The sequence below is a fragment of the Fomitiporia mediterranea genome (assembly GCF_000271605.1).
Source record: "Fomitiporia mediterranea MF3/22 unplaced genomic scaffold FOMMEscaffold_3, whole genome shotgun sequence".
Classification (NCBI taxonomy): domain Eukaryota; kingdom Fungi; phylum Basidiomycota; class Agaricomycetes; order Hymenochaetales; family Hymenochaetaceae; genus Fomitiporia; species Fomitiporia mediterranea.
Window position 1 is genome coordinate 1,660,832 of NW_006760388.1, and position 15,937 is coordinate 1,676,768.

Below are 15,937 nucleotides of genomic sequence, written 5' to 3' on the forward strand. Positions count from 1 at the left end.
TCCTTAGGGCATCATGAAGCTGCCTGGCGGATTTCACTTCTGAAACATGCACCCTGGCAAGGTACTATTGAAGATAAAGTTTGATATTGGTTAAAAAAGATGTTGTGTGATAAATTGTGCAAAAGGAAAAAAAAATACAACAAACTACACAATGCATGTTGACACAAAGAAAAAGAAAATCTAATGGTACATTTATTTAATCATTCATTCAGCATTGCATTTCATGATGGCGGGAGAGAGGAGAGGAGAGGAGACGCAGGGCCCGGGGGGGGGGGGAATTCACAGCCAAAAATCATAAGAAACACAAGTATAAAAACAAAAACGTAAAAAATCCTACATTCATCGTTCACCAGAAGAAAGCAACGCTGTCAGCGTCACAAACATCCAGCGGTGCTCCACCATCGCTCCTCAGTACCCTTTACTTCCCATTCTGTGATACCATCCACGGTTGCGACATACATGTACGCACCCCTAGGGTCGAATGCGATACCCGCAACGTCCAGTCGATCAGTCGATTCAATCAAGTCGCGACATGGGGGAAGGCTGTGGTTATGCGAAGAAGACACGTCCACTGTAGTAGAAGAGGTGGAAGATGATAATGAGGGCATCGACTGATTTGGTTCTGCCACTGCTGAGGCAGACGAAGATGAGGAAGAGTTCGGTATTGACATGGTTGTTGACGTAGCGGTGGAAGGTGACGGCGCAGGCGAAGAAGTAGTCGTATTCACCCGCAAGGACGACGGTCCTACCGAAGCAGATCTCCCAGGCTCTGGAAGCTGGCTCGTCGTTACATTTGGCTCCGCGCAGTCCAACTCCGTCGCCTCCGAATCATCACCATCTCCAACGTCCATTTCGTCTCCGTCGACCTGTATCCAGTCGTCTTCTGCCACTCGAGCAGCTCGCAAGCTGCGAATGGATGGAGCTAGAAGTGAATGTGTGTCAGATCCTGGCTCCCTATTTGTATTCGAAGGTTCGCCGTTAAGTACGCTTCCAGCTTGCGCAACAGTAGAGGTCGTAGCTGAGACAGCTGCTGAGGAAACCGTCGATGCTGATGGGGAAACAGGACGGCGATGTTCAGCTCGCGGAAGGCTCGGAATTGGTAATGTCTGTTCTTCTCGTGGTTCATCCATAACTGTGTCCACATCCTCGCTCGCTCGGACGGACGGAATCCCGTGCATTGCCAAGACTTCACGTACATCATCTTCAGATCGTTCGCTCGAAAGGCGAGGAATAAGGACAGGTCCGGACCTCGCATCCCTATCTTCTTCTGTACGATGCGACCGATCACTAGAACCAGGCGAACGCGTTCTCAGGTCTTCAAGCAGTCTTGAAACGTACGGCGTCGACACTCCGTCTCGGGTACTACTGCTTTCTTGCTCACGCTCTGAGCGATCTCGTGATAATCGTTCTCGTCGCAAGTCCACAATGGCACGTAACCTATCTCGCATGACGAGTATGTGCTCACGCTCGCTCTGGGTTCGCCGCTCAAGTGCAGCATGGTATACGATATCCTCTTCCATCTGAGCGTCGTCTCTCAAAGGATTCCGCCGTCTCCGTTCCTCCGCTGCTTCCTGCAACTCCCGACGCTCTCGTTCTCGTATCCGAACACGCTCATTTGCCCGCTGAGCAAGCGCCGAGTGCCTCGTCGCATACCTCCCAAACTCGGGGTTTCTTTGCGAGTTGTCCCTGTTTGTGGCTTCGGTCTCCGCAGACATTTGGTCTGCAAAACTCCTGTTCGCTGTCGGCTCAGGCGATTGCGAGAATGGTAGATTCGGACTCAGCACACGGCTCGGCTCCCCGCCTGGTTCTCTGATTTCGGGCAAAAGGGCCCTAGGTCTGCGGCGCGGCGCGGACACACCATGAGACCGAGACGCAGAGCGCAAGTCTTCTCTGGCCAGAAGCAGCATGTCTTCCAAATCCCAATCAAAGTCACTCTCCCCAATTCCACTGGGAACGTAACGACGTCCAGATCCATCTACTGCATCATATATACCGCCGTCAGCCAAAGCCATAAATTGCGATCGGTTCTCGTCCGCGGCGGTTTGTACCCAGCGTGGTAAGTCACGTCTTCCCATTGAATGATGTTGGTCCGCCTGCGGGACAAGCCAAGGGGGAAGATGAGAATCATCATGAATTGGAGGGCCGGAAGGACTTGGTTGGACATGAGGGATGCGCAGTATATCATGCGTCAAAAACGTATCTGCATCAATGACATGGACACGAGATATATGCTGTAAATGTGGATGGTATGTTAGGCGATAACGTATGCAGTGGAGATGATTCGAAAATGTAATGCATACCTCTGTGAAAACAAGCAGTTCCCGACCACTAGCGTTCCGAGCAAATTTCAATGTCCGTATACCCCACGGCGGAGCTCCTCCAGAGAAGTCAAACCAAGCACGCTGCGCATCCGCACTCATTGCTCCTCCCTCCCCAGTGCATTTCGGTCCTGTTTCCCAACCAGCAATAGCCTCCTTGCTTCGTATGTCCCAGAGACGGATCAAACCTTCCTGGCTTGCTACAGCAAATCGCATACCGTCTGTACTCCATGCGGTTGTAAAGCATGCAGGTGGAATCTCCACACCTCCTGAAACATCGCCGTAGAACGGATGAGGACCAGCGACAACCCAATTACCGTTGACAAATGCATAGGGAAGATACGCTCCACCTGGATCACGATGTCGACTAGAGCCTGAACGAACTGCGATGTGAGATCGTGATTGCGGATTCAAATGAGCGGAGGGAGGGGGTAACGGTGAGGGGACAGGGACTATATATGTTGCAAGTGGTTCGAAAAGGAGCGATGAACCGTCGCGGACGGGTAATATGCGATAAAGGTAAACCGTCGATGCGTCTCCGCATGAGAGGACAGTTGAACCATCAGGAGAAATAGAAGCTGCGAAGATACGACCGGCAAGTTCGTTAAACGATAACCAAAGGAACAGTGAAATCACGCACTATGGTTGACAGGAACGGGTAATCTTAGAAGGCCTACACGCTCATACCGTACAATCCGCTCCTGACCTTTCTCTCCCCACCCTTCACCTTCGCATACTGTTCGTGTTCCAAAGTCATGTCGCCAAAATCGTGAGTCAGGGTTTTGAGGAGGGGGTAAGCGGTGGGAAGATCCTCTTCTAAGACCCCTTCGAGAAAGACAGACATCGAAGAACTTGACGGTGCAGTCGTTATTGCTCACAACCAGGCGCGGAGATACGTGATTTTTCGTGACATCTTTGTTTGAGCCATAATCAGTTTGAGGGGGTGGTAAATAGAGTAGTACATTGTTGTTGATTGAACCAACGAGAGAGGACATATGTTGCCAGGACGGCGTCGAGTAGCCCGATGCATGCTCTTCGGCTTCCTTGACGTCTTCTCCACTCGAGTCAGACTCTATATCCATATCTGCTAGAGCTTCGTCTCCAGGTGGAAGTGTACCAGACCCTTGCTCAGAAGACCCATCGAGTTCCTCAGATTTCGGAACGTGACGATATCGTCTGCGTCTTGGAGTGTAGACATACAGTGCAAGAAAGAGCTCAGCATCTTGTCCGCCTGCAGCAAGAAGAATGACGTCTTTCCCCGAAGAACATGAGGGTGCGATTCGTAAAGCTGAGAGAGTAACAGGAGTGAAATTCAAGAGTGCAAGTGTCCGCTGTCGCTACAATGGAAGCACTTCAGTAGTCGCATCGAGAGGGTGTAAGAGATGACGTACCGAGGGAGAATCCGACAGCATGTCCTGCTCAACTATTCTCCGTTCACTAACATACCAGAGCACACCACGTTCGGCGGGGCAGACCATGAGGTCTCGCAGTTGGCTACAAAGGAGAATGAATATTGATTAAGCAGATCGTTGTCGAGGCAATAAAAGAGGACTCACACATGGCTTATCGTAACATTGGCGGGTGCAGAGGCGGTCGGTTTTGGCGAGACGAGCCTAGGATCTGAGCGGGGGTGGATCGGGTGCTGCGTGAGAGTCATTGTCGTGCGAGATGAGAGTGGGTTGTAAGAGGGCTGGGAGCGTTCAGCAATAATATAGATGAGCGTTTATGAGGCCTTTGGCCGGTTTGTATGACAAAGGCTGAGTGGTCAATTAGACGCTGTGGCCCAGGGACATGGTGGCATGCACAATGGTCCGATCGCTCCTCTCCCGTCACCAGTCCACCGACCGAGATACCTCGCACATCACGTGCACTATACCTACCCGAATCTATGCATATTAATTGTTTCTATTCTTTTTATTCCCGTTTCTTGCCAATGGGAACATTCAGAGCACAAAATAATTCAACACAACGAATAAAAAATTTGTATATGTCGAAGAAATAATGACATCTTGGGACATCACGACCATTCGGGTATCGGTGCATACAGGGCAGGGCCCGGCAGGCAGTGTCGCTGCGCCCCGGACAGTACTGTTATTCACCTCGCGTTCACTCCCGAATACTGTATTGAACAAGGCAATGCTCGATGTCAAGCCGGGCCTCTCATTGAGCCGTCGAAGAGCAGTGCCGTCATAGAGGCTAGTGACTACTTATTTTCCCTTGGAGAGGCCTCACAGTATATATTCAGTCAAGCGTCGCGTTGGATACGTGTTGGCAGTGCATATTTCATAAATAATTTAACTGAGCAGTTATACACCTCGGAGTTTGTGTATCTGGGTATTCTCTAGCATGCAGTAGAGATAGAATAGCATTGTAGCCAAAGCCAAAGAACAGAGACCACGCATCTCGACATCACGGTGTTCTGATTTCAGTCTCGACGCGATGTGCGATGGCCTCCACACACACCTCATCCTCTTACCACCATGGCCGACGCTGAATCATCATCCTCTTCCTCTGTAGACGAGAAAGTCGACATTAACATTAAGGGTGCGTACCCTGATTCAGTCTGCCACTTCATCTGGCGCGCAACTAATTCAAATATTAATTTAATAATAATTCATATGCTTTATTGTCGCTGACGCAATCCTCTCGGACATGAAGGCCCAGATGCGAAAGTGACGATCAAAATCTCGTTAAACGAGACGGTCCTGGACCTCAAGAATGCCATTCAGACCGAAACAGGCGTCGAGGCTAATAGACAAAGATTGATTTATAGTGGTATGTAGCCCTCTGTTCGAAGGTCGACGTGGGCTGACGCACTCTACTTTGTCCATTCCAGGTCGAGTACTTAAGGTATCCTACTCGAGGCATACCCTGTCGTAGAGTGATCTAACGTCGTTTTACAGGATGCAGACGTGCTCTCGACATACAAGATACGGCCCTTAGACACGATTCACATGGTGAAAGGCGCTGCACGAAGCGCCGAGTCGGGACCCTCCTCAGCAGGCGGCGCATCGGCATCTACTCCACAACAACTACCAACGATGCAAACCGGACAAAACCCAAGCGATCCACTTACACTTTTGAACGGACCGATGGGGCACGGGTTGCTCAACGCGAACTTCAACCCGTTTGCAGACATGGGACTGAATCCGGGTGACCCAAACATGGTATGTGCCGTGTATGCACATAATATTTTGTAGTGTCAGTTGTACTAAATGGTCTTGCTCGTAGATGCAAGGTCTGATGGACAACCCTGCGTTCTTGCAACAAATGAGCTCGATGATGTCGAACCCTGCTGTTCTTGATCAGATCATCAGCATGAACCCTCAGCTTGCCGCTATGGGTCCACAAGCACGACAAATTATGCAGAGCGATGCTTTCCGACAAATGATGTACGTGTTCAAATACTTCAGTCCTTTTTGCTAACTTAACATGATTTGCGTATTTCTGTCAGCTCAAACCCACAAGCTTTTCAATCGATGATGCGCCTTTCGTCAATGATGCACGGCGGTGGAGCGAGCCCATTCGGCGGGGCAGCCGCTGGAGGAGCAAACTCATTCCCCGCCCCAGGCCTCCCATCGTCAGCTCAGCAAACACAAGCGCAGACTCAAACACCTCAGTCGCCTCAGTCTCAGCCTCAGTCTCCAAATACACAGCAAAACCCTTATGCCGCTCTTGCTACCTTACTCGGTTCCATGCCTCCACCGCCTGCCCAACAAGGCGCTGGGACAGGTGCGGCGACTGGGACAACACCCGGTTCTCCTCCGGCCGCAGGTACAGGCGCTACAGGTGCAGTTCCCGGTACCGGTGCGGCTCCCGGATCCAACCCATTTGGCGCCATCGACCCATCCCTCGTCCAGAACCTCCTAGGAGGCATGGGCGGTTTCGGAGGGTTTGGCGGAGGCATAGGCGCCGGTACACCCCAACCCGCCGACACCCGCAGCCCCGAAGAGCGTTTCCAAGTCCAACTCCAGCAGCTCCAGGATATGGGATTTAGTAATGCACAGCAGAACGTGCGTGCGTTGCTTGCGACGGGTGGGAACGTGCATGCTGCGATTGAGTATATACTTGGTGGGGGTGGACTTATGTAGGGTTACGAGGTAGATCACTGGATGTGGATGAGTAGGTGGGTGAGCGAAGATGTTGTGTAAGAACAGTCATTGTCGGATAGTATGTTGTTGGATATGGAGAATGCAATGTTCTCACCGACCTCATATTTGTGTCGCTTGACTGTATTGTATTGTGTAGATGGACGGAAGAAATATTGCTACAGTTAAATTACATCATGCATACATATGAAATTTGGCATGCACCAGATAACGCAATCGGCGTAGACACAGACCAAAGAACAGACGAGATAAATCAATTTTAAGCAGGTCCAACCTAACGCAATGCAATGTCATGATTTAAAAAAGCGTCATAAATTGGGTATACGCACCAGTAACCTTTGGGGACGCTTTCGAGATCCTGAGATGATCCTTTCCTTGCAATTGTCGCAGAACCATTTTCCGCGTTTTGGGGCTTCACTTAAGCCTACGCAGCCCAGATGGAACTGAAAACACAGGTTGATATTATACCGAAAAAAAGTTAATTGCGATTAGGAATATGGAGACTTACCCATTCTCGTTCACAGCCTGGGGCGTCGCATCCGATCATCTGTTTATGCAGAAGTGTTCAGTTCAATCCTCTAAACAAGTTTGCATTAATCTAGAGTCCTTACCTCTCCATAGGAAACCCCACCACAGTAGCAATACCGTGGCTCATTGGGATCAATCGGCATATCCACTGACGACAGCACAACTGAAGTCGCAGTATCCGTACCGCTAATCGTCTCTGTCTGCAGGGCACCTTCTGCCATATCTACATCCGCCTGGTCCAACGTCAGCTTTTCTTCAATATCATGTCATCTAAACAATAGTCAAATAAAGAAACAGAACTAACCGTAGGTGAAGCATTTGCATTTGTTGGTCTTCGAGAACGCATGGAGCTACGATTACGCGAGTTTTTGTCCTTTTTGCTTTTGGATTTGGATGATGTGTCGTTTACTACGCTGATTGAGCCGTCTTGTGGTTTTGGAACTGAACCGCTGACTGGAGGTGGAGGGGAGGTGCTTCGCGGTACGTATACCTGATTCTTTGCTTGTGACTCCTGGTCTCTGATTGCTTGGTCCAAAAGGCGGACGTGCCTATCAACCTACACCTTTATTCTTAGCGATTGCCGGTGACCGCGGTCTGAAATTGAGGACATACCGAATCGTACGTCGCCTGAGCTATGTTGACTTTCTCCTCGCACGCGGAGAGTAGCTCGTTCAGTACTGCTGAGACATCGGAAAGCATCTTTCCGGAAGGAACGTGGTCTGCGTTTTCTCGAGCATCTGGAAAGAGTTGAGAAGAAATTGCAGCTGCGCTGTTGGTTCGACGGGGTGATGATCGTGTGGACTGGACACCGTCTTCATGTCGTGGTTCCTGCGGAGCCGAGATTGCTTGTCGTCTCCGTATGTAGTCCCGTATCTTTGGTGACAGCATCAATTCCAAGGCTGAGATACAAGTAAGCCTTTGTAAGAGAGAACAAATGAGCGCGAAGACCTACCGTGAGCCTGCCCGTCAATCTCACGCAGAAGTGAGAAGTTCCGATGCAAAGATAGTGGGAGCTGCTCAACGGCTTCGATTTATGTTGTGTTAATAGAGAAGGTAAAACATGACCAGTCTGAATGTGCCTCACATTCTACGTATTCTTCACGAAATGCCTCCCAGACATCTAACTCTTTCGAGTTCGCTGAAGCATCGTTTTCGCCGTGATGTCCCTGGGATTCTAAACTATCTGAGCTGATGCGCTTTCGTTTCCGTGTGTTCCGCATTGAGGTGAGTAAGTGCAGGTAGTAGGGCCAAGAAAGGCGTGAAAGCACTGTCCAGCGGACTCCGGCTAAGAGGCACGTCGGGATCACGTGCCCTCCTTCACGTCGCGACACGCTGAACTAAAAACTTGAAAAGCAGTAACTGAACTTGAAGAACTTGAAGAGGCTTCGCTATTCCGTCATGATCGCGATAGACATCAAATACAATTTCGGCACAGAAATCCTCGTTGTTCGATCATGTTATCACCGCGATGGCAGGGACCTGCTTGCTATCGCTGGTGAAGACGCGGTTCAAGTACTTCAATGCGTAAGTTTTTCGCAAACCACAGATTGTTTGTATTGAGCGCATATGCTTACTGGATGTGTTCTCCAGGGAGACAATGCAGTCGCACCTATTGCATACTTCATGGTCGGGTTAAGAGTTACGTCTATTGCCTGGTCTCCAAGGACTGTATCACCAGGCGCGTCGGATGAGTGGTTCTTGGAGTAAGTCAACTTTCGAATTTGTGGTTCATTAACATTTACTGAACATTTAATGTATAACAGACTTGTAATTTCGACTCATGATTTTGGTCTCTATCACCTTACGAAATCGTATGATGGAAAGGAAGAAGTTCGACGATTTGGAGGTGGCCTAACTGGACATCATGCTAGGTCGGTTGATCCTCTCGTTCACCTCACCTTGTATTGCTAACCGAGGCTTGACATTGATGTAAATAGGGTGAACGACATCGCATTCGTAGGAGGCCAAGACGATAACGCACGTCATGTTGCAACTGTCTCAGGTCAGCACTTACAGCATTTCTCTTCCTCTGTGTCGTCCGAACTGAATTTCTCGTATTTGTCTGACTAAAGACGACCGAACACTCATCGTCTGGGACCTCCACCCCCCAATACCAGAACCATACGAAGAAACAAGCTCCCAATCAATCCCACCCGAAGGCCGTCCCACAGCACTAGCCATCCCCTTCGCATACCCCCTCTGCTCAATAGCCTCACACCCCTCAACCAGCAAAGAGTTCATCGTCTCCGACTCCCAAGGGTCCGTCTTCCTTATCGACTGGAGGAAAGATCCCAACGAAAATCTCGAAGACGCGTTCAGCCATAAGAACATGTTGGAGTTGGTTCATCCCAAGAGCTTGGGGTACGCTGCGACGAATATGGCGAGGTTCTTGTCTGGACATGCGGCTTGGAGAGCTGATGATTTTAAAATGTGAGCTCGGTTTGTTATGCTGAGGAGAGTTGCTTGCTGCTTTTCTGACGCGGGAGTGCTAGCATCGGCGCTGTCTTTGGTTCAGATTTCGCAATATGGGATATAAACAGACTGAACGGCGGAAAACCTTTCATGACTGGTCCATGTTTCCCCGAAGGAGGCCATCGTTTCCGGTAAGCAAAACCTCTCCGAACTCAGACACATCCCACATCTAACTACACATCATCTAACATCTAACAATCCTTGTATCTTCAGCTGGTGTCCCGTATACGCCGACGTATTCGCAATATCGACATCCTCAACAACACTAAAAGGCGCAAGCATCATCGTCAACAACACCTTCATCCCACAAACTCAGCCAACGCCCATGCACGTCGCTCCTCATCCTCATCGTATTGCCGACTTTGACTGGGTATTGACGAGTTATAGTTCAAGGATTGCAGCTGCTGTGGGGAGAGAAATCTATATTTTCACGGTACATACCGATGATTAAATTACATATGTATTTTCGTGGCTTGCTTGGCTTGCAAAGATGAAAGTAAAAAGGCGGTGTGTAATGGAAAATTGGAAATTGGAAGAAAGGAGAAAGGAAAGAAAAGGGTTGGTTTACGGAAACGGAAACGTGTAAGAAAGGAGGCAATTGAAAAGTAAAAAAAGGAAGAAAGGTGAAAGAGAGAAAAACGTGGCTACGTCGTAAACGGCATTAAGAAAAGCAATTACCGATTTACTGGCCCATCATGGGATACGTCTCTGAAGGTGGCATCCTAGGATAAAACGCCGACGGACCATGTATGAGATCACCACCCTGCATAACACCCAACTCTTTGCACATATTGTCATAATAAATGTGATCCGCATGAGCTTGGCTTGCCATTAAGTTTCCATGGAAAGCCTCTGGGGTAGGTAAACCGTTCGCTGCCTTCCCAGGTTGAGGTGAAACCATCGTATCAGGTTGCTGATATGGTTGGTACGGATACCCGTTGTCCATTGCGTTCATTGATCCATTCGTTGGGTATTGTTCTAAAGGAGGAGAGTTGCTCACCCCAGTATGCGGGTGACCGTCGAAAGGTGAGTATTTGACGGGTGTTTGAAGGGCAGGGTCGATATTGTCCATCCTTTCCCGGCTTAAATTACGAGCTTTCAGTTCTTCCCTCTCCACAAGAGTGCGAAGGAAACGAGCGTGTGCGGCACAGGAAGACGAGGATGGCATCATTGTACCCGCCTCCTTGTAGGCATCCGACGCACTTAAGATGAGTCCAAGTACAGTCGGAGCAGTCCCTTCGTCGGTCTTCATATTAGTCTTTCGGAGGAGCTGGGAAGTCCATTTTTCAGTTCCTAATGTGATAATGGGATGCTCTCAACTGTGGAAGACTTACTCGGAGGAGCATGACAGCGCAGTAGGCAGTCATTACAGTGATTGATTCTTGGCTATATTGCTATAAACACGATTAACATCCCAGTTCATGGGAAATGTAACAAAGTCAACTCACAAGCATCTGAACGCGTGCAAATTCTTTGACTATGATCTCAAGGCAACGCGACGCATTGTTATAACATGCACTGAGTGCTTGCAAACTCGGCGAGAGTCCAGCCACCTGAAAGTATACGCATTAGTCGTAATGAACATCTCATATCTAGAATCACTCACATTGCTCATATATGCATGTAAGCCGAAGCTGTTGAGGAAGAGACCAACATAGAGCTGGAAGAACTCTAAGAACGAATGATGGAAGGATTCTCCGTGGGCTATAAAATAGCGGTTAGATGGTTTGAGGGTGGGTCGACGCTCAAGTTAACGTACCGCGCTTCATCTCCGTAGACCAAGTAGTTGCCCAGTTTGATAATTTTGTATTGCACGCATTCAGGAGAAAATCGTAGTTATCCGGTTGTCCGTTGTTTGCAGAACCCTTCTGAAGCTCAAACATCTTGGTGGTCTCAGTCTGCAAAGAAAAGGGGGATGTTTGATGAGTCACTATCGTATGGACTCGTGCGGGTGAACTCACAGCAATCAGCCGAAGAGCTACAAAAGCGGATAAGATGACATCTTCCGGTCGAATTGCGGTGCCTGGAGGTACCTGTTCATGCCAATTGAACGATTCGGTGACAAGATCATCCTAAGTCAGGCGAACACCGTGGTAAATCCAAAATTACCCCGGATAATAACGTATTGCGTAAGTGTGAAACTGACCTCGGGAAGCATCCAAAGACGGCCCGTCTGCATACTTAGACTCCTGTCATGAACGAAGAGGACCAAATATGTCCGCTCTCGATTTCGTCGTTCTAGTCTCTGAAAATTTGATTCCGATTCCGGAGGTCGTACCATATATTTATTTAACCCCAGCTCAACTGCCATCCGACAGGCCTAATAAAAGAGACCAGTTAGTCAGTCTAGACAAAAGTCATGAGCGTATGAAAATACGCACATATCCAATATAAGTCCAAGTTTTCTACAGAAGATTTAGAATGATTGCTCGTTTCGCAATGAATATCACTATGCTTACCGTACTATCAGGTTCTTTCCAATAAGTGAGACACATGAAGGCTTGTACTACCTCTACACTCTTATGTTGCTCAGCAAATGCTTTGACAGCATGCTGTTCAGCGAGTTCCTGGCATTTGGGGTATAATCGAGGGTTGAAGAATTTACTGCCAGCCATAATAAGTGCTGTAAATAAGAATGGACTCCGTTTCCGGATGTATGCAGCAGAGTGAAGCTCAGGGTCGAAGAGGTTAACGAATGGATTTAGTCGAATAAGGACGAGATCTATGATGTTTTCAGCCTCCTGGTCATCCATGAGACCCTTTTGCACCGGGTCTTGTAGTTGGGCAAATGCTGTATGAAAGAGGGACGTTGTAGACGGTTCTGATGTGAAGGTAGTACGGTCCGCATTGGTCGAAGATGCTGGTGAGTATGCGTTCTCGACGGGAGACCTCCCGGAAGCAGTTGGACCAAGTACTGTTCCGAAGAACGAATTACGTTGCTTTTCCTTCTTGATTAGTTTTGCGGGGTACATCCCCTCTTCGTTTGGTTCCCCATCGTCCTCATCCTCATCCAACGAGCTCGCACCAGATGCCGTGGGATGATAAGGTCGATCTGACTGACCGTTGAGTGATGGATGGCGTGAATCGAGACCGGGACGGTACTGAGACGCGTCTGCCTGACCAAGTTGGGCGAGTCTGACATCTGCATCAGTTAGATTGGAGAGTCGAGATTGATTGGCAGCAAGAGCCGACTCTGAGGCAAGAGACTTGAGTTTGGCATTGTTGAGGCCCTTTTCAAGGCGTCTGAGCATCTTGGATGCTTCAGATAACCTATACGATCGGTCAGGGTCGGGAGAGTATAAATAAGAATGTTAGGAGGGGAGACGAACTTTGAACCAGGCTTACGGCCACGTCGGTGTTTTTCGAAGACGCATCTGTATCGATAGGGAGCGCAAATAGTGAGCGATGTCGCGCAGATAGTAAAGACAGACGACATACTGGGTGTTTGATCGCCTGCACCGCAAGCAGGGCTGTTGGCCGTCATCTGAGCCAACGCACTTCATCTGTGTTCAGTAAGGTGATTCAAGAAATGACCGGGCCGGGATTAGCCTCCTATGTATATGCACAATTAAAACTAAAAAAACACGCGTACCTTGGCTGCACGGCAGACGGTGCACGCCCTCGCGCCTCTGATGACGGGAGGTTTTGCGCTGCATCGGGGTGATCACGGCTCAGTATATGCGAACAAAAGGAGGCGGGATGCGGGGAGAAGCGGCAAGGCGGGAGTACTTACGGCTTCGAAGCGGGATTGTCGACCTGGTGTTCCATGGCTGGTGGGTGACCGAGGCGCGTGCGGACAGCAGTACGGTAATCACACTAGACGGCGGTGCTCAACCCGGCAACACACGCTGACACGGAAGCAAATTGCAAGTACACAGGCACACAAGCACACAAGCAAGAGAACTACTCGCGGGGGAAGAGGAGGACAGAACTGCACGGCAAGTGCAGCTGGCTTTGAAGGTTGCACAGCAGGGGCGGACGGGAGGAAGAAAGTGCGAGGGGCAAGAGGCTCTCGTTGGAGGATGGTCTACTAGTAGATGCCGTGGAAGGGACGCTGGTTATGTGAGCACGGCGAATAGTGACGGTGCATCTGATTCTCATGACAAATGATCCGGCAATTGCGTCGAAGCTCTCGCACGAGCCCCTTTGAATCAATTTGATGGTTTCCCCATCCCATAATTAGCCGTTTCTTCCAGCGAGTTTATTCTCTAGACCTCGTGTGCACGTCACACAAATCAGAATGTGCCGACGTGGATGCTGCGTCCGTCCGTAGGGCAACACCCAGCGCTAGTTCAACGCCTCCTAACCCGCCTTTCTCTATCTCTGACGCACACATTCGTTCATGTCTCCGTCCTCGTCGCCCTCACTTGCCCGTTTAGACCTCGATATTCGCGATCAGCTAACTACTACAACGCTTTTCACAGATCCAACCTCTCTGGACTCTAATGGTGCCGAGAGCACGCCCGTCCCTGTCGCCGCCATCGCCGGCGGGACCGCTGCTGGTGTGTTTCTCGTCTTCATAGCCGTAGCTAGCTGTCTGTGTTGGAATAAGCGAATCCGGAACCTGCAGAAGCGGCATAAACAGCAAGTCGAGAAACGCGTAAGTATGATTTTCCTCCGTCTCAATCTTAGATCTATGTCCGCTTAGGACCCTGTCCATCTTTCCTTCCCATGCCCCAGAAAACCCTCCAAGCTGCGATCGCGTTCAGACGATCCGTCATCAATGGAGGGAAGCCCGACAGTAGTTCAGCGGACACAATATCGTCAGATGCCCGGCGATCACGGCCTCCATCTCTGTCGTCCAAGTCCCCGAGCGAACGTAAGGTTCAGTTCGCCGGCGAGCCGGCCATCACTCCGACACTCCCGCATGCACAGCTAAATGCTCCCGGCGCTATCTCTGCTCCTCGCCCACTCAAACGAAGCCTCAAGTCATCAGAGAAGCCTGCGCTTCCACCTACTACTGGCACTCCAAGGCCAAGAAGACTCAGGGGAATCCTTGCAGAGGGAAAGACCTACAGGCCCCTGAAACCCAGTCCACTCGCACACCCGCCTTCTCCTTCTCCTTTGCGCGCTACAGACCCTGGAACACCCAACTCACCCGGCCCGCGCACGGTGCTTGTCGCGCCAGGGCAGAGTGTGTCATTGGAAACTGCTGTTCGGGGAAAGCTAACGGCCTTGGACGAAAAGGCAGATAACAGAGGTGCTGCTGGTGCGGCTGACACGAGCACAAGTCGCTTCCCGCGGATCAAAGCTAGTCTCTCTTCTCTCACAGGAGAGATGCGACGTCAGTCCAAGGCATCGCAGAACTCGGGCTCCGACCAGTCCCGACTCTCCAGCGCGGGAGGTTCTGCCCGCCGCTGGAGTTGGTTTTCGCTCGTCAATGGACCGGGCTTTTCGCTGCGCCAGATCGGCGTCGGTACAGGGAAGAACAGACTGTCCACTGACACCTCGATCATGGAAGAATGGCAGGAAGAAGATCCTTCCTTACCCGTCGGATATGCGTTCAGTGGGCTTGATGAGGAGTCCCGAGGAGCGGAAAACGGGGCTGGCAATCGCAATGGACACATCTTTCTCGATACGGACCCCTACGGGCCAGATGTGGAGAAGAGTCTGCCTGCTAAACCACAAAGAACTTGAAGCCTGCACTTCAAGACGGACATTTTGACTGTAGCACTTTTATGTATAATTATAGCTGTATGTGATTCTAAAGTAGACCTTTGTAGCTACACAATCATCGAAAAGAAGCAATGTAATCCTATTTAAAATACCCGCAAATATATAAGTAATTGGAAGAAAAGCGATGAATCAAGGTGTAACCTTACCTGCTCTAATTGTGCGACGGATGCTTTGAAGGCAGATACTTCTCGCCAACAGTCAAGAGGCTTTCCAGGATTATTCCTTCCAAATGACAACAGGCTTCAGATTCGGGTAACTCAAGCAAAAGCAAATTAGTAACTCACGCATAGCAAGTGGACAGCGCACGAGCAGCCTGCTCAGCAGGATGCTGCTCAACCTCCTCCTTCTTTGACCGGAACTTGTCAACCCGTTGTTTCACTTCCTCCAAATCCCCCAATAGCACAGTGCTATTCAGTCGTTTTCGTGAGCCATCCTCTCCCTCTCCCTCCTCTTCTTCATTCTCCGACGTCGTGTCTTCAGTGGGAGATCCAGTCCCAATTTCACGATCGAGGTTCTCCTTCTCCAACGACGCCTCAATCTCCCTCCGTACCTCTTCCTCCTCACGTCGCAATCTTTGTATCTCAGCGCTGATTCGCGACCGTATTTGTGCGTCGATGGAGGACTGACGTTCGGGTGAGGGGTCGGGCGTGGCGGATGCGTCTGCGAGTTGGTTCACGACACCCGGAGAGAACTATCGCGCAACATTAACCTAGAAAGAACTGGTAATACAAGAACTGCAAACCTGAACAGGAATCTTGATTGAGTCATCCGGGTCTCCATGGTCTGACTTTGACTGTCCTGCACCCATGGTGCGTTGAACAAATGGCACGGGCA

At 49.9% G+C, this 15,937-nt stretch overlaps 6 protein-coding genes across 6 annotated transcripts; 3 read left to right on the forward strand and 3 right to left on the reverse strand.

The window, feature by feature from the left end:
• Positions 1–129: 129 nt before the first annotated feature.
• On the reverse strand, positions 130–4,098 carry FOMMEDRAFT_17907 (uncharacterized protein). The gene is made up of 5 exons (XM_007263733.1): positions 3,875–4,098; positions 3,710–3,812; positions 2,959–3,655; positions 2,301–2,896; positions 130–2,231 (listed from the first exon to the last, which is right to left on the reverse strand). The coding sequence occupies exons 1-5, from the start codon at positions 3,973–3,975 to the stop codon at positions 375–377; spliced, it is 3,354 nt and encodes a 1,117-aa protein (XP_007263795.1). The 5' UTR covers positions 3,976–4,098; the 3' UTR covers positions 130–374.
• Positions 4,099–4,778: 680 nt separating this feature from the next.
• On the forward strand, positions 4,779–8,198 carry FOMMEDRAFT_17908 (ubiquitin-domain-containing protein). The gene is made up of 13 exons (XM_007263734.1): positions 4,779–4,862; positions 4,977–5,093; positions 5,155–5,166; positions 5,220–5,485; positions 5,550–5,710; positions 5,773–6,701; positions 6,757–6,870; positions 6,936–6,974; positions 7,039–7,188; positions 7,260–7,511; positions 7,568–7,854; positions 7,908–7,979; positions 8,040–8,198. Exons 1-6 carry the CDS (start codon positions 4,799–4,801, stop codon positions 6,407–6,409), a joined length of 1,257 nt encoding a protein of 418 aa, XP_007263796.1. The 5' UTR covers positions 4,779–4,798; the 3' UTR covers positions 6,410–6,701; positions 6,757–6,870; positions 6,936–6,974; positions 7,039–7,188; positions 7,260–7,511; positions 7,568–7,854; positions 7,908–7,979; positions 8,040–8,198.
• A 152-nt stretch (positions 8,199–8,350) lies between these two features.
• Positions 8,351–9,084, forward strand: FOMMEDRAFT_17909 (uncharacterized protein; the record flags this gene model as incomplete). The annotated part of the gene is made up of 5 exons (XM_007263735.1): positions 8,351–8,479; positions 8,546–8,658; positions 8,719–8,826; positions 8,893–8,957; positions 9,028–9,084. Coding segments are annotated over 3 exons (331 nt in total), but the record flags the coding sequence as incomplete, so codon positions are not given.
• Positions 9,085–9,123: 39 nt separating this feature from the next.
• Positions 9,124–13,393, reverse strand: FOMMEDRAFT_17910 (uncharacterized protein). Its single transcript, XM_007263736.1, has 15 exons — positions 13,161–13,393; positions 13,020–13,077; positions 12,866–12,930; positions 12,757–12,801; positions 11,887–12,697; positions 11,809–11,832; positions 11,574–11,747; positions 11,389–11,499; positions 11,187–11,325; positions 11,034–11,131; positions 10,876–10,980; positions 10,762–10,821; positions 9,641–10,697; positions 9,448–9,558; positions 9,124–9,385 (listed from the first exon to the last, which is right to left on the reverse strand). The coding sequence occupies exons 1-13, from the start codon at positions 13,193–13,195 to the stop codon at positions 10,110–10,112; spliced, it is 2,313 nt and encodes a 770-aa protein (XP_007263798.1). The 5' UTR covers positions 13,196–13,393; the 3' UTR covers positions 9,124–9,385; positions 9,448–9,558; positions 9,641–10,109.
• Positions 13,394–13,769: 376 nt separating this feature from the next.
• Positions 13,770–15,064, forward strand: FOMMEDRAFT_26520 (uncharacterized protein; the record flags this gene model as incomplete). Its single annotated transcript, XM_007263737.1, has 3 exons — positions 13,770–13,929; positions 13,951–14,027; positions 14,060–15,064. The coding sequence occupies 3 exons, from the start codon at positions 13,770–13,772 to the stop codon at positions 15,062–15,064; spliced, it is 1,242 nt and encodes a 413-aa protein (XP_007263799.1).
• A 94-nt stretch (positions 15,065–15,158) lies between these two features.
• On the reverse strand, positions 15,159–15,911 carry FOMMEDRAFT_132114 (uncharacterized protein; the record flags this gene model as incomplete). Its single annotated transcript, XM_007263738.1, has 4 exons — positions 15,159–15,182; positions 15,250–15,325; positions 15,388–15,794; positions 15,846–15,911. The coding sequence occupies 4 exons, from the start codon at positions 15,909–15,911 to the stop codon at positions 15,159–15,161; spliced, it is 573 nt and encodes a 190-aa protein (XP_007263800.1).
• Between the last annotated feature and the right edge of the window lie 26 nt (positions 15,912–15,937).

Bases quoted from the DNA above. Each gene is read 5' to 3' on its own strand.
- FOMMEDRAFT_17907 (XM_007263733.1), bottom strand. From the start codon at position 3,975: ATGACTCTCACGCAGCACCCGATCCACCCCCGCTCAGATCCTAGGCTC. The intron at 3,813-3,874 runs GTGAGTCCTCTT...TCTCCTTTGTAG, and splicing joins AATGTTACGATAAGCCATGT to CCAACTGCGAGACCTCATGG. The intron at 3,656-3,709 runs GTACGTCATCTC...CTTCCATTGTAG, and splicing joins TGCTGTCGGATTCTCCCTCG to CGACAGCGGACACTTGCACT.
- FOMMEDRAFT_17908 (XM_007263734.1), top strand. From the start codon at position 4,799: ATGGCCGACGCTGAATCATCATCCTCTTCCTCTGTAGACGAGAAAGTC. The intron at 4,863-4,976 runs GTGCGTACCCTG...TCGGACATGAAG, and splicing joins AGTCGACATTAACATTAAGG to GCCCAGATGCGAAAGTGACG. The intron at 5,711-5,772 runs GTACGTGTTCAA...TATTTCTGTCAG, and splicing joins GATGCTTTCCGACAAATGAT to CTCAAACCCACAAGCTTTTC.
- FOMMEDRAFT_17910 (XM_007263736.1), bottom strand. From the start codon at position 13,195: ATGGAACACCAGGTCGACAATCCCGCTTCGAAGCC. The intron at 11,748-11,808 runs GTGCGTATTTTC...CTCTTTTATTAG, and splicing joins CTTGGACTTATATTGGATAT to GCCTGTCGGATGGCAGTTGA. The intron at 11,326-11,388 runs GTGAGTTCACCC...TTTTCTTTGCAG, and splicing joins TAGCTCTTCGGCTGATTGCT to ACTGAGACCACCAAGATGTT.